This window comes from Mchenga conophoros, linkage group LG14, assembly GCF_057382185.1.
Source record: "Mchenga conophoros isolate Kocher_MC1m ecotype Shallow Benthic linkage group LG14, M_conophoros_male_GT1.1, whole genome shotgun sequence".
Classification (NCBI taxonomy): domain Eukaryota; kingdom Metazoa; phylum Chordata; class Actinopteri; order Cichliformes; family Cichlidae; genus Mchenga; species Mchenga conophoros.
The window spans coordinates 26,416,441-26,433,507 of NC_140539.1; the positions used below are offsets into that span (position 1 = coordinate 26,416,441).

At 41.3% G+C, this 17,067-nt stretch overlaps 1 protein-coding gene across 1 annotated transcript; it reads right to left on the minus strand.

Moving 5' to 3' along the window:
• Positions 1 to 5,704: 5,704 nt before the first annotated feature.
• Positions 5,705 to 9,327, minus strand: LOC146559888 (extracellular calcium-sensing receptor-like). Its single transcript, XM_085244357.1, has 8 exons — positions 9,182 to 9,327; positions 8,617 to 8,911; positions 8,193 to 8,482; positions 7,690 to 7,985; positions 7,318 to 7,523; positions 6,957 to 7,178; positions 6,735 to 6,858; positions 5,705 to 6,609 (listed from the first exon to the last, which is right to left on the minus strand). The coding sequence occupies exons 1-8, from the start codon at positions 9,286 to 9,288 to the stop codon at positions 5,705 to 5,707; spliced, it is 2,445 nt and encodes an 814-aa protein (XP_085100483.1). The 5' UTR covers positions 9,289 to 9,327.
• Between the last annotated feature and the right edge of the window lie 7,740 nt (positions 9,328 to 17,067).

The window sequence follows — 17,067 nt, forward strand, 5'->3', positions numbered from 1 at the left end:
TTCTGTGTGCATCCTGTGAAGTGTGATGTGTGTGTGTTTAAGTGTTGTAATTGAGGTTTCGAATGGCTTGATGGTAAAAGCTGTTGTTGGGTCTTGTAGTCCGAGCAGACAGACTCCTGTAACGTCTGCCAGACGGTAACAAGGAGAACAGCTGATGTGCTGGGTGGCTGTGGTCCTTGATGATGCTGTGTGCTTTACCGAGGCACTGTTGAAGATAAATGTCCTGAATGGCAGGAAAGCCTCATGCCAGTTATGTGCTCTGCAGCTTTCACCACCCTCTGTAGTAATTTATGGCTGCTGGCAGAGCAGCTTCCATACCAAACTGTAATGCAGCTCGTTAGCAAGCTCTCGATCGCACACCTGTAGAAATTTGAGGTGATGTTGGCATTCAGGCCAAACTGCCTCCTCAGAAAGTAGAATCGCTGGCAAGCTTTCCTGATTGCAGTGTCTGTGTGAAGGGTCCAGGAGAGATCCTCGGTGATGTTGACTCCAAGAAATTTGAAGTTGCTTATCCTTTCGACCATGACACCGTTGATGTGGATGGGCTCGTGTTCCCCGACTGATCGTTTCTGGTAGTCCACTATCATTTCTCTTGTTTTGCTGACTTCGAGAGACAGGTCATTGTCTGTGATGAGGCCTATGATGGTTGTGTCATCCGCACACTTAATAATGGTGTTGGACTTATGTTTAGCAACACAGTCATGCGTGAACAAGGAATATAGGAGGGGGCTAAGCACACATCCATATGGCATTCCTGTGTTTAGGATGAGTGATGAGGTGGTGTGCTTACCAACTCTCACAACCTGGGGCCTGTTTGTGTGGAAGTTCAGAATCCATCTGCAGACTGGTGTTCCCAGCCCAAGGTCGATGAGCTTCAAGGCAAGTTTTGATGGGATGATGGCGTTAAATGCTGAACTGTAGTCGATGAAGAGCATTCTTGCATATGTATTCCCTTTTTCCAGGTGAGTGAGGGCAGTGTGCATTGTCAGGGAGATGGAATCCTCAGTGGCTCTGTTTGTTCGATAGGCAGATCCCTGAAGAGGGTCCAGATGTCAGGGAGGGAGGAGCAGATGTGACCTATGACTAGCCACTCAAGGCACTTCGTGATGACGGATGTCAGTGCAATAGGACCGTGGTCATTCAGACAGGGGACCACTGACTGCCTCAGGGAGAGGTTGAAGATATTGGTGAACAGCTTGTTGGTGCACACTCTGAGAACCTGGTCTGGGATGTCGTCTGCTCCCAGAGCTTTGTGAGGATTGACCTTTTTGAAAGACCATCTCACATCTTCTGTTTTGAGTGTTAGAGTTACAGCCTCACTGTCTTCCTGAGGGTAGAGGATGTGTTCTTTGTTGCCTCATCAGCAAGAGACGGGGTGGGCTAAACACTGCCTGCTTTCCTTCTTGTAGTCAGTGATGCAGCGCAGTCCATTCCATAGTCACCTGGTGTCAAAGCTGTGGTAACTGGACTCCACTTTGTCCCTGTAGTCCTTTCTGGCCTTTTTTTATGGACTTTTGAAGGTCATACCCGGCTGCTTTATATGCATCAGCATCCCCTGAGTTAAAGACAGAGGTCGGCACATTGAGCTTAACACGGATGTCTTTATTTACCCAGGGTTTCTAATTTGGATATTTGCAGACTTTGGTTTTGGTGATGATATCGTCCATGCATTTTTCAATATATCCAGTGACAGAGTCTGTGAGTTCACTGATGTTGCCATCAGCTGCCATCAACTTTCTTTATGTTGGCTCTGTTGAAGTCTCCCAGCACAATAAAAACAGCTTCAGAATTTTTGTTCTCAAGTCCAATAATGACGTCATACAGTTCATCCATAGCTGTAGCTTTATCAGCATTTGGAGGGATGTAAACAACTGAAAGGAGAACTGAACTGAACTCCCTCGGAAGGTAAAAAGCTCTAACTTTGATGGCCAGCAGCTTGAGGGTCTGGTTCGGCTTCTCTGTCTGGTTCGGCTCAAAACTGTGGTGCGTTTACCCCCCTTTGTTTTATAGATTGTACCTTGAATATATTGAATGAAACTGAAATATATGAAATTAACCACAAATATACTGAATGAAAGTCTTCATATATAGAATGAAAATGTTACAGAGGCTCTTGTATCAGCTTGTGTTTCAGATGTGTAATATTATAATGTGTAATATTATAGAATGTGACATTGCTACAAGAAGTAGGACTACGAATAAATGAGCAGGGGTGCAGCATTCCTAAATTAGCAAATTAGCAAATCTAAATATAGTTTTAGTTGAACATGAGAAAATATTTTTTGTGATGTTATGTTCTAAGTTGAAGGCATTGTATACGTTTTTGTTGATCAAATTCAAATTCAAATTCAAATTCAAATTCAAATTTTATTTGTCACGTACACAGTCATACACAGTACGATATGCAGTGAAATGCTTGGACAACTGCTCGTGACCTAAAGAAAACAAAAAAGGAAAAGGCTATGAATAAGACAGGAAATAAATATGAAAAATTAAAAAGGGAAATAAATATGAAAATTTAAAAAGGGTAAATTTTACTAGGAAGGAATAAAATATAAATTAAGGTTAAAAATGAAATAACTGTACAACACAAATTAGAATGAAGGGTAAATTTAACTGGGAGAATAAGATAAAATATATAAATTGAAGTTGAAAATAAAATAACTGTACAACAAAATACACAATACACAATATAGAACTATATAAGAATGTATGAAGAAATATAAATAAATATATACACAATAACAGCAGCTGTACAAATATTAACTGGAAATGAAGAATATAGTGTCCAGTGTTGTGCAATCCACATTATGTCTTCTGCAGTGCAAATATGCTTAAAGTGATTTAAGTGATGAAGTGAAAACAATGTCCAGAATGTCCAGTGTGTGTGTAAGAACTGTATGTGTGGGTCAGTATTGTGTGGTGGTGTGATTGAGAGACCGTATCGCCTGCGGGAAGAAGCTCCTCCTCAGTCTCTCTGTGTTGGTCTTCAGGGAGTGGAATCGCTTTCCTGACCTCAACAGAGAGAACAGTCTGTTGTTGGAATGGCTGAGGTCCTTCACGATCTTCCTGGCCTTGGTCCAGCACCGCCTGCTGTAGATTGAGTGCAGGTCAGGGAGCTCGGAGCGGATGGTGCGCTCAGCTGATCGCACAACCCTCTGTAGAGCTCGTCTGTCCTGCATGGTGCTGTTCCCAAACCAGGTTAAGATGTTTCCCGTCAGGATGCTCTCTATGGTGCACGAGTAAAAGTTCCTGAGCACCTTGGAGGGCAGTTGGAAGTCTCTCAAGCGTCTGAGGTGGTAGAGACGCTGACGGGCCTTTTTCACCACGGTGTTGATGTGACAGGACCATGACAGGTCCTGCGTGATGTGAACTCCGAGGTATTTGAAGCTGTCCACTCTCTCCACTGGGCACTCGTTGATGACAGGGGTCTGGTAGTTCCTCTCCTGCTTAGTGCTGAAGTCCACTATCAACTCCTTTGTCTTACTGACGTTTAGAAGGAGGTTGTCCTCCAGTTCTCCAGATTCCTAATCTCCTTCAGGTAGGCCGTCTCGTTGTTATCAGAGATCAGGCCCACCACGACGGTGTCGTCAGCAAACTTGATGATGGTGGTGGAGCTGGTAGTGGCCACACAGTCATATGTGTACAAAGAGTACAGCAGGGGGCTCAGAACACACCCCTGGGGGGCTCCAGTGCTGAGAGTGGTGGAGGCTGAGACATGTCCGCCCATCCTTACTGCCTGTGGTCTGCCAGTTAGGAAGTTGGAGATCCACTGACACATAGATAAGCTGAGTCCCAGATGCTCCAGCTTGGTGGTGAGTGTGGAGGGAATTATGGTGTTAAATGCAGAGCTGTAGTCTATGAAGAGCATTTTAACATAATTCCCCCTTCTAGTGTCCAAGTGAGTGAGTGATGTGTGGAGGAGATGAGAGATGACATCGTCTGTGGAACGATTTGGACGGTAAGCGAACTGTAGTGGGTCCAGTGTGTCTGGTAGTGAAGAAATGATGAAGTCTCTGACCAGGCGTTCAAAACACTTCATCACTACTGAGGTGAGGGCTACAGGGCGATAGTCATTGAGAGAAGCAGGGTGGGGTTTCTTCGGGACAGGAACAATGATGGACTCTTTGAAGCATGTGGGGATCACCGACTGAGATAAAGAGATGTTGAATATCTCAGTGAACACAGGAGCTAGCTGGTATGCGCAGTCTCTTAGGATATTAGAGATATTAGATATTAGATATTAGATATTAAATTTAGATGATGAGGCTGTAAACCTGAGGGGGTAGGGCTAAATAAGTATATACTTCTGCCTACTCCTTTTCAAACAACTCCATGGAAAGATTTTATAAAATGTTGGTGAATGTATATGTTTGAAATAAAAATTAACTGAACTGAATAGTTGTAGGCTTGTACTGTATAAACTAATACTTATGACCAGGTTCAGTATTGTACTAAAGATACTTTTACATCACCTAAGTCTGTATGTACTGAACGTGTAACTGACCTTTAGCAGTGCTAAAAGAGAAATATGTGTAATGAAATTCAAATTTCCGTTTTCTTCAGCAACACAGGGTTATCACAAGGGATTGACAATAAACTAGACTGGGTTAAAAACTACCACTACATGCTACAGGAGGGCCAGAGTCGTCTCTATTTTCTGAGGTGGCTAAGGTCTTTTAACATGTGTTGGCAATGCTCAGGATGCTTTATGAGTTTGTTGTGGCCAGTGCCATGCTGTTGCATGCTGGGGCAGCAGGTTGAGGAATCGCAGATGCCAACAGACTCAGTAAACTGATCCAAAAGGCCAGTACTGTTGTGGGGATAGAGCTGGACTCCCTTAACTTGATGTCAGAGAGGCAGATGTTACCGAAGCTAAGGACTGTGACATCAGTTTCTTGATCATTAATATGCAAATGGTAATGACCACTCCCCACTAATGAGTTGGGGAATGGTTGCAATTGCAGCATTGTAAGATGGTGAAAAATGTAAACTTGGGCCTTCTCCTCAATTCAGAGATGCTCTTTCCCTTTTTGCATAAATGGCCTCCTTGACTCCTCGCTCCAACAGCGTTCTTCCCTATCCAGGATGTGAAAATTCTCATCATTAAAAGTAGCTCTTCAGTGTTGTGCCATCCGCTTAACCAGAGGATGTCTGATTTCCCCGATGTATAAATCATGGCAAATCTCCTGGCACTTAGGGGTTTTCACTTAGGTAGCAGTTGTCCTTCATCTCTCCTGTTTTGCCTGGAGCATTCTTTAGGTGCCTTCCCAGATTTGACAAATGTACAGATGGTATAATCACATTTACTCAGGGCTTGCTTGATATGATGTTCACTTGATCCAGCTGTCTTAGCTAATTATGGGCTAACCTCCGTTTTATCGAAAAAATTCTTAAAAGAGTAGTTGCAAAACAGCTAACTGATCATCTGCAGAGGGATGGTTCAAACAATATCAAACAACTTAAAAAAAAGGACTCAGAACAAGATACTGTTATCATGAAATGTGACTTTTATTTTTGTGCCTTGAAAAAAAATTGACCTTAATCAATTGCATTGAAAAATAGTAAATGTTTCAAAAATTGACATTTTGAAAATCTTAACGTAAATATTTGATTTCACTTAAAACTGAAAATCAAGTGATTTGCTGATTGTGTTGAAGGTGTATATTTTGAAACTACTGTTGCCATTTTAAGTGCAAAACCTCTAAATCCTATCCTTAGTCATGACATATTTCTTGGTGTTCTTCTCAGGCTTAAAAATTATGATGAAACACTTTGGAGCAAATATACACAGCATTAGTCCAAAGCTGGAGGCCAGAATGGCAAAAATCTCCACAACTACAGTGAATTTCCCAGGAGAACTGACATATGCTGGGATAAAGGTGATCCACACTGCACAGAATATCAACATGCTGAAGGTGATAAGCTTGGCTTCATTAAAATTGTCAGGTAATTTGCGGGCTAAGACAGCTAAAACAAAACAAAAGGCAGCAAGTAGGCCTATGTAACCGAGAACAGCCCAGAAGCCTACAGCAGAGCCTAATGCACATTCCAGGATTATTTTCTCCTTGTATGTGGTTAGATTTTTAATTGGGAATGGAGGGCTAAGTACCAACCATACAGTACATATTAAAACTTGAATAAAGGTGAAAGACACAACAGTCATTCTTTGTTGTGGAGGACCAAACCATTTCATCACATTGCTACCTGGAAGTGTAGCTTTAAAAGCCATTAAAACCACTATAGTTTTCCCAAGTACACAGGAGATACAGAGTACAAAGGTGATCCCAAATGCAGTGTGACGCAGCATGCAGGACCACTCTGATGGTGCTCCAATGAAAGTTAATGAACATAAGAAACACAGAGTCAGTGAAATGAGCAGCAGGAAGCTCAGCTCAGAGTTGTTGGCTCGGACAATTGGAGATGTCCTGTGATGAAAGAATACAGCCCCAGTCATAATGGCCAGACAGGCACCCAGAACTGAGAGTGTAGCCAGGATAATTCCTAGGAGGTCTTGAAATGAAAGAAATTCTACAGGCTTAGGGATACAAGTGTCTCTCTTTCTATTAGGCCAGAATTCCTTGTGACATGGTAAACAATCAGCCGAATCTGATTGAAATAAATACATAAATTAAAAACAAGAATTATAAGAATTGTAATATTTTAATCATTCATATTATTGTAGATATCCACCCTATCACATTTTACATGCATGGGCAAAAATTGTATTTTACCTGTAATATTATTTATCTCTCCCTCAGGACACGGTATACAGTCATAGCAGCAGATGGGTTTTCCTTTCTGCAGCACTTTACGAGTTCCTGGAGGACAACTGGCACTGCACACTGACACCGGCACCTGTCAAGACATAGAGGCTACATAATAACTGCAAATTTTTGCTATCATTATGTTAACCAAAGTCTTATTTGCCAAACTCTTGTCCTTTTACTCGTTACTTTTGTGCTACCCTCCATCCAGTTTATGCTTCTGTTAATCTGGAACTCCTGGCCTGCTGGCTGTGATGCATCATACAACCCTACAGTTACTATCTCAGTTATGCCAGTCTCACTTTTCCGCCAGTTAACCAACTCATAAATAGCCACAGGATCCCCATTAGCGTTAAATGACACATCATATCTGTTTTGGGAAAAATTTACTTTCTTCATCTGAGTCAAAACCTGTGAAATTGTAAAAGCACAAAAAGGGAGGGGAAAGAAAGAAAGAACAACAGCAAAAAATTAATTCATATTTGATTTCATTCAATGTACATTAGAGATAACAAAAAACATTAACACGGACTTGTTCATTTCAACTGACCTGTTTAGACTCTAACTTGGTTAGTTTTCTACACTGAGCTGTGACATTTTTTCCATGGCACACTGCATTATGGATGGCATGTGCTATTGCATACACAGCCTTGTACACCATGTTAGTAATTCTGAGCTGAGATGTGTCAGTGTATTGGCTTTGGAGATTCTTTATATCTTCAGTTCCATTACACATATTCATGTCTCCAACAGCACCTAAAACATGAACAGATGTTTATACTATTAAAAGTCAAAACAAATTTCAGACCTCTCTTATTTGATGCATTTAACCAATCAAGTTAGCATTTATCACTGACAGTAAATCAGAACAGTTCCAATGGTGAAATTCTATGAGTAACCAAATTTGTTGAATTAAAGTTACTTTTTTTCATTTTGCAGTTGAATTCATTCTCCCAGAACTCAGTAAGCACTGCAGAGGCAGCAACTTGAGAGGGTGAGAGATTGAGTAGAAACTCTCTGAGACCTGGGATTACAGATTTCTGAATCCCAAATCCAATGGCCCCAGCACAGAAACTGAATTTTGTTAATTCTGGACTGGTTACCCATGACTCACTGCCTATCCACTGGCGAGGTGGAAAAGGCTCACGTGATAGTTCCTTCAACAGGATCCTCATGTCTCCTAAAGCTGCAAATGCCACAATAACCATAGCTGTGGACCTTGAGAGACAACATAATATATTAGAAAGATTTTCAACTATATTGATAAATGGTAAATTGATGGGTTCATATATAGCACTTTTCTACTATACCTGACTAGTCAAAAAACTTTATACAACATATTATTGTGGTATTTGACAGCATAAAATATTTATCTTTAGGATAATAAATTAATTGCCACACAAGTCATTTCTGTCATGTAGAAACCTGCGGATAACATCTGCTACTCTCTGGATCCTGTTCTGTGGGTGGGACCGATAGAAGGATACGGAGTATTCCACACAGATCCCCTCTTTCTGTGCTGCTTGTAGAAAAGATGCCATGCCATTATTTCCATAATCTGAATCTGACCGGACAGCACCTATCCAAATCCAGCCAAACTGTTTTACCAGCTTTGCTAGTGCACCAGCTTGAAACTGGTCACTGGGGATTGTCCTGAAAAAATTCGGGTACTGCTGCTTGTCAGACAAGCATGCACATGTGGCAAAGTAGCTCACCTAAAGTGATAAAACAAAACAAAAATCGAATAAATTGATTAATTAATATAGCAGGGTAACAATGTACTCCAGTGTTAAAGTCATGCACAGGCATATTTTAAAGTCAAACTTTATCCAGAAATTCATATATTTACTTGAGGAACGTTAAAAGAACTGATGACTCGTGACAAGCTGATGGATGGTGTAGACCCAGACTCACCAACAACAGCCATCACCATACCAGATTGGGAGCAGTTGTTGCCAATGTAAAACACAGGGTCCAAGCTATTTAAAAACTGAAATGCCACATGCACCGTCACAAGCACTGATGCACATGAATCATAGATCTGATACCCCAGTTTGATTCCAGGCAACAGCTCTGTGTTGTTGTTAATCTGTTCGATGGCAAAGACCATTGCACGTGAAAAGCGCAGCTCACGTGTATTAATGCTGGAGACAGATAATTATGTCACTGTTATAATTTGAATCAGGTTAAATTACAACAGAACAGAACAGAATATACAGTCTAGGAAGATTTGCAGTTTGCAGCTATTTAACATTTATTCATTGTAATTTTTTTAATCAAAGGTTACATTAGAAATTATTTTCAGCGCACAGTTATGGAAAATCAGTAGAAAATAGGCACTAATAGATCTTGAGCATAACGTTAGAGTATTTTTTTCCTCACACAGAAACAACATACTTCTCTCTCTTACTGACCTCCCTTTGCATCTTACTGGCTCGGGCATGGTGGTGTAGTTACTGTCAACTGTGTGAATGTAGGAGTGAATGGAAAAAATACCACCAATAATGTAGTCTCCATCCATTGAGAATGCAGGTGGACGAGTGCTATTCTGCAGCTTGCATTTTACAGGTGAATCCGCAGTATCAACCTGATCATCTATAAGTGTAATCTTTTGATTGAAAGGATCTAAGGACACACCCAAGGCAAGAGCTGTGGTCAGGTGAAACAAACAAAAAGTCATAATCAAACTAACAAAATGAGCTGCTATCTCCATCCCTGCTTGATGTCAGGTGTCTGTATATGGGTGTAAGTGTGTTTACACTGGTTTTTATAAGTCTTAAGACAAAAGTCTTTTGTTCTACCCCTAAAGAGGACATGCCCATTACCGAGATGCCTTTGATTAAATCTTTATGTTCTATGATCTATGCATAAATAATTTCTACTGGTCATATCCAGTGTTGGGTAAGTTTCTTTAAATTAGTAACTTAGTTACATTACTAGTTACTTCTATCAAAAGTAACTCAGTTACTTCAAGTTACTCGTTACTTTCAGAGTAACTAGTTACTAGGGGAAGTAACTTTGGTTTTACTCAGAATTCTCTTGTTAATGTGTTGCTTCCGTAACTGGATACCCAGCAAGATTGCCAGTCTTCTAGTTTGCTTACTTGCCACAAGTGCACTGTGCCACCTACCAATAGAAAGGAAAAAATAATGTGCACATTTCCACGAGAGAAATCCCACGCCTGATTCTATCCTAGCCTGCTTTTTACATCCAACACAAAAACTGCAGTCGTGGTGCTTTCGATTGTACTCAGAACTCGGAAATTCTGCCTTCTGAATAGGAAGATGTAGGTAACACCAGACTGCAGATGAGCTGCATACAGAGCTGGACTGGGACAAAAAAAATCATCCCGGGCATTTTGACTAGACCATTATAGGGAAAATCATAAAGCCTTTGAATGAAAATAAACACTGTGATGTACAGTGATGTGACAGTGATGTACACTGTTCTGATGGTATATATGTATCAATCTATCAATTGTTTGTTGTAAGACTCGGATAATTATTTTTTTTAAAAGTGAGACATTTTAAATGAGAATAAGAAAGTATTTCCTTGTGCCCCCCTTTCCCTTTTAATTCCGTACATGGACCCCTGGCAACACTTTGCTAGACCCACCCCTGCACAGTTACCAGCTGTCAGTTACTTAGAAAAGGATCCTGGTGTTATTTGGACTAACTTCCGGCTTGAGTGAACGCTGGCGCGTCTGGCTGCCGCTACTCACCGGTTCATTTTTCGATTATTTGGATTTATTTGGATTAATTGGATTATTTGGATTCAGATTTGAATGAACAGGGACATTCACACTCAGGACCAGATCGATCTCTGCCTGGGATTGAATTGCAACGCTTGTCCTCAACTTCTGTTATTTCAGCTGAATGTGTTCTCACGTCTTCTTCTCAGTGAGCGGCACTAGCTTAACTGTTTGAGCTATTTTAGCCTACCTGTTCGTTGCTCCGGCCGGCTCGGCTCCTTTTCCTCCACACAATCGAAGATGCGGACCAAGATGTTCCTGAGCTGGTCGGCACTATTTTGGATTCTCCTGACGCTCGTCTACCATCCTACGGCTGGACTGCTCTGCTATACAGCCGCTGAGCTCCTGCGCCTTCGCGGGCAGCTATCGCTCCCGTCGCCGGCAGAGCTTCACTACCACCCGGGCATCACTTTCCAGCCTCGCCAGAGATACATCCATCGCGGGTCCCGCAGGATTTTCCATAACTCCAATGGAACTAAATCGTTCTGGTCTGCTACTCGCCGCCCTCGCAGGAACCCTGATCGGGCTGTCAACCATCGATCTCTAACCCACCTGGCCAGGGCGCCCACCGCGATTAGCAAAAAAGAAGATACTCAAGATACTCCACTCAACTTCGGTCTTCTAAACATTCGTTCATTGACAAGTAAGGGACCTCTCATCCAAGACCTCCTATCTGACCGTAAGTTTGACTTTTTCTGCTTAACTGAAACCTGGCAACAACCTGATGACTTTTCTCAGCTAAACGAATCTGCTCCTCTGGGGTTTGTTTACTTTTCTAAACCCCGCTGCTCAGGTCGTGGGGGTGGTCTCGCGATCCTTTTTCGCCAGCACTTGAAAGTCCTGCCGGTTAATGTTGATACCTTTAGTTCTCTAGAGGTCCTTGCATGTGAGCTGACTGGACCCATTCCCACTATCATAGCTACTGTATACCGCCCCCCCAAACCTAACCCTGTCTTTCTCAGTGACTTTGCTAATTTACTAACCCATCTTTCATCTCTCTCCCCAAATGTGATCTTGGTGGGAGATTTCAACATTCACATGGACAATAATGACCTTCTGCTCACCAGAGACTTTTCCTCCTGTCTCGAAGGCTCTGAATTTAAACAATTTATCGACTTCCCCACTCACTCTAAAGGACACACCCTGGACTTGGTCTGCTGTTCTGGTCTTACTCCCTCGAATCTTTCTGCTACTGAAATCCCCATAACTGACCACTTCCTCCTTTCATTTAACCTCACTCTCTGCTGCTCTTCTACCAAGCCAACCCGTCTCATCTCGTTCCGCAACATCAAGAACATTGATATGGACATTCTCACTACCAGTTTGGACAATGTTCAGATTCCGGACTTCTATTCTACTCCTGATGATTTGTTGTTATATTATAATAATTGTCTACGCACTGTCCTTGATTCTCTGGCTCCTGTAAAAACCCACTCTGTTTCCTTCACTCGCTCTGCTCCCTGGTTTACCTCTGACCTTCGAGCTCTGAAGGCCAAAGCTCGGCAGCTAGAGCGTCAATATAAGAAATCTGCTTTAACTGTTGATTCAGAAATCTATAAATACCATGTACTTCAGTATAAAGACTCCATTAACAAGGCCAAACAAAGCTTCTACTCTGGTATTATCAGTTCTTATGAGGGTAATGCTAGGACTCTGTTTTCAGTTTTCAACAAACTAATTCAACCCCCCAACGCTTTACCACCGCACTTCTATTCCTCTGAAACATGCAACTCCTTGATGCTGTTCTGGACTACGACAATCGATAACATCCACCAGCAACTCAGATCAAATGTTGTGTCTACGCCCTCTCCAGAACCTTTTCTCCTTTTTGAGCCGTTTTCCACTTTTCATCTTCCTGATTTATCTGATATTTCCGAGTTAATATGTAAATCAAAACCTGCCACATGTCATCTTGACCCCATGCCCACGGGGCTTGTGAAATCCTGCCTCTCTTCTTTACTCCCACTCATCTGTGCTATCATTCACTCTTCTCTCACCACCGGTATCGTTCCCTCCTTATTGAAGACTGCTCTAGTCACTCCTATACTGAAAAAACCTTCTTTAGATCCTAACAACTTTAACAACCTCCGTCCGATTTCCAATCTACCCTTCATTTCTAAGATACTCGAAAAAGTGGTTGCAGCTCAACTACATTTACACCTGGTTAATAATAACATCTATGAGAGATTTCAATCTGGTTTTCGCTCATGTCACAGTACCGAAACTGCTCTACTTAAAGTCACTAACGATCTCTTAATCGGAGCTGACTCTGGTCTTCTCACCATTCTCGTCCTTTTAGATCTGAGCTCAGCCTTTGACACCATTTCTCACTCTGTCCTTCTAAGCAGACTTTCCTCTCTCGGCATCTCTGACACACCCCTCGCCTGGTTTCAATCATATCTCCTCGACCGTTCCCAGTTTATTCAACTAAGATCATTCCGCTCTCGTCTATTCCCTGTCACCTCTGGTGTACCCCAAGGCTCAGTTTTAGGCCCTCTTCTCTTTATAATATACATCCTCCCTCTAGGTACCATCTTCCGCAAATTTGATCTTCAGTTTCACTGTTTTGCTGATGACACCCAGTTATATCTCTCTTGCAAACCTGATTCCTCCCTCCCACCTTCTTCCCTTACAGAATGTCTATCCGAGTTAAAATCCTGGTTTACCTCTAATTTTCTAAAGCTCAATGAGGATAAAACTGAGATCCTCCTTATTGGCACCAAATCCAACCTTTTGAAGGCAAACCATTTCTCACTCACCATTGATAACTCCACGTTCTCCCTTCTCCTCAGGTTAAGAGCCTTGGTGTCATCCTAGACAGTACACTTTCTTATAAATCACACATCAATAACCTCACCCGTTCTGCCTACTTCCATCTACGTAACATTAACAGATTGCTTCCTTCTCTTTCCACCCAGTCTACGTCCATTCTTGTACATAGTCTTGTTACCTCCCGTATTGACTACTGCAATTCTCTTCTGCATGGTCTCCCCCAAAAATCCCTCCATAAGCTTCAACTGGTTCAGAACTCTGCTGCTCGCATTATCACCAGAACCCCCTCCTACCAGCACATCACCCCTGTTCTTCAGGAACTTCACTGGCTCCCTGTGAAATTCCGGATAATTTTCAAACTTCTTCTGCTCACCTTCAAGGCCCTTCATAACCTCGCTCCTTCTTACCTTTCTGACCTGTTAACCACCACTTGTTCTGCCCGTTCACTTCGTTCTTCTTCTTCTGTCCAGCTTACTGTACCTCCCTTCCGCCTCACCACCATGGGAAGCAGAGCTTTCAGCTGCTCTGCTCCCAGGCTGTGGAATTCTCTGCCCCCTGAAATAAGAAATATTGGTTCTCTCCCCCAGTTTAAATCCCAACTCAAAACTCATCTGTTCAAATCTGCATATTCACTGTGAATACACTGTTTGTTCATTTTATCTTGTGCTTTATTTTATTGTTCTTATTCTGCCATTGTTTTACTAATTGTTTTATCCTATTGTAAAGTGTCCTTGGGTGACTTGAAAGGCGCTCATAAATAAAATTTATTATTATTATTATTATTATTATTTGTCTCTCAGAAACAGTTCATACCTTCTCTTCAACTCATTCATGTCACCTAAAAGGTAAACCTCTTTCTCCATCACAGCTCTGATGATTCAGTAAGGACATCTCCTGGTTTCATCTTCATGTTTCCCACTCACCACATATTCAAACCGATATCATGACCAGCAGGTTTACAGCTGTGGCTCCAGCAAACATCAGCTGATACTAGAAATTAATATTAAATAAATTCTAACAACAGCTGATCAAGCTTAAACGTGCTGCTGTTATTTACCGCAACATCCGCTGGTTTCCTCTTTCTGGCGCAAAGTGGGCGATAAATAAACAAGAGAGAAAAGCCGATCAGCTGATCATTGATCAGTTTCATGATTAAAGTAGAAACAGGAGAGGGAGGGGAGAGAATGAGAGAAGAAGAGGCAGCTGTGCAGCAAAGACACAGAATAACTCCAGCTTTGTGTCTTTTTTATTGTAGCTGAAGTCCGGGACAAACTGTGTTCCTTTTCACCTCAATACGAAACGCGTAATATTTTCTCTGAATACGAGACGATTCCGTTTTTTACGGAACGGTTGGCAACTCTAATAATTAACCCTATGAACAAAATAAAGTTCATTTCTTTGTTTGTAATATGCAAAAAAAAACATGTTTTAAATTCTCGATGATACAATATACATTTAATATTAATTTAATGTGATCCTGGCTATAGTCTCAGTTCTGGTTATAGTAAAGTGAACAAAACCATGTCCCCCATCAAACCCCCAAATATGTTAGTATGTCTGTGAAGGTTCTCTGTCCAGGTCATTGTAGTCTAGGAGCTTGGAAAGAAAAGCGTCTGGACTTCTTTAAGTTGCTTTAAGACATTTCACTTCTCATCCAAGAAGCTTCTTCAGGTCTAAGGGGACGTGCCCTATGGGAGTGTCCCCAAAGATGGACATGAACCCCATGTTGATCCTCTACATAATCACATGAGCCAAGGTGTGAAAATGGGTGTGGATCACAATCAGCCAAGGTTTCGGGTGAACCCACTGTGAAACCTAGCCCCACCCTACCATGTGATTTCCTGATGTCCAAAGGACGTTAAGGCGTCTGGGAGGGAATCTCGAAAATGGATTAAAGATGGCAAACAGTGCATGCCGTAAACCACTGCCTCTGTTCAAAGATAGTCGTTTACAGTAGACATAGATGGCTTCTTTCACTCCTCTTTCAAACCATCTGTCTTCTCTGTCCAAAATGTGAAGATTGGCATCCTCGAAAGAGTGACCTTTGTCTTTAAGATGCAGATGACATCCCAGTCTTGTCCTGTTGACGTGGCTCTTCTATGTTGTGCCATGCATTTAATGTAGAGGGCTGAGCATTCCTTGCTACACTGTACAACATATGCTCCGTTGCTAAGTTTGTGTTTAGGACTTCTGTCTTCTCAAGCTTCTTGTGCTGCTTCTTCCTGATGTTGCTACACAGCAAATTCAAAAGTGTTAAATGTTTTGGTGTTAATAGTCTTCTTGCAAAAGTAGAGTTAATTTTACTCTAAGCAGAGTCACATTCTTTTAATGTAACTCTGAGGTGTAAAATGATAGTAGTTAAAATAGAGTGTTAAAAATGAGTGCTTCTATGTCAAATCTGGAGGTGTTACAATGGAAACATTAACTCTTGACCTCTTAACTCTGAACTCCTACAGGGGCTATGACACCAACAGAGTAAATTCACAGACTCCGGCCCCAGCACGGCTCCAATCGAAGCTGAAGTGAAGCCGTTTCAGAACATTTTGCTCTACATATTTGAGTTGTTTGCCATGCTTGGTAAGTCATTTTTTCAAAGATTGTTTCAATTATTATTATGAGCTTTTACTTCTGTGGCTCTTTGGAGTTGAGACAAAGCTGTGTGAAAGGCATTAGCCATGTTGCTCGCTGATAGCATAATATTCTGTTTTAGCTAGCTGAAAGGTATTGTTTGCGGGCAAATACCACAGCCTTGAAAAAAAGCTTGCATGTGAATTTTCAGTCAAACTTTTGGTCAAATACACCTAAAACAATGTGTAGAATGTGAAATGTTGGTATAATGGTGCTACTTGAAGCCTGAAAATGATCTCCCATAAAAAAAAAAAACACGAGCAAACAGCAGTAGCAGGCGTCCTGACTGGGTTCTACATTAGCATAGATCCCTCCAGAGTTTTGTGCACACGGTTTAGGTAAAAATTAAAAAGGTTGAGGTTTTACATTTAGTTCAGTATTACCTGTTGCCTGTGTCTTTGTCTTTTGGGAAAATACTTTACACAAGTAATGGCTCAAAAAGGATTCCTTTTTTTTTTTTTACTGTGCTGCAATTGTTTACTGGATTATTTGTGCCATTAATTAGTGTCAACTAATTTTTATTCAATCTCCGCACAGGATATGCTTGTGAAGATGGAATATGGGGGAGAGCAGAAGTGCGTTGAAGTTCCACAAAGGGATGAATGAAGGACATGGATATTGTATTGAAGAAATAAGTGATGAGAATGCTGTTATTTGCATTTACCATGTCAGACCTTTTGATAAACAAAATTCTAATGAAAGTGAGAACATGTACACTGTTACATCTTTCAGAAAATGTTTTGAAATTGTGGTGCACAGTTCAGAATAAATGTTTTTCAAAAACCATTGCATCTTTTTAGTAAATGTTCATTTCCAAAAGAAATTTCTAGAAGTTCAGAACAGTAAAATTCCCGCTTTTTAGAATGAATTAGAAGATAACTCTTACGTAGTTAAACTAAAATACTCTTTGAGAGTTAATATATAAACTCTTAACACCAAGTGTTAAATTATCAACTCCAGACAGATTTGGTGTTTAACACTAAATCAGAGTTAACGTACCAACTCTCCAAAAAGAGTTAAATTAACACTCTCTGGTGTGGACCCATATAGACACTTTAATAGTGTTGAAATCAAATCCAACAGTGTTAATTTGGACATGCTGGATTTGCTGTGTATCATTCAGAACTGGTACATCTATCACTACGACCG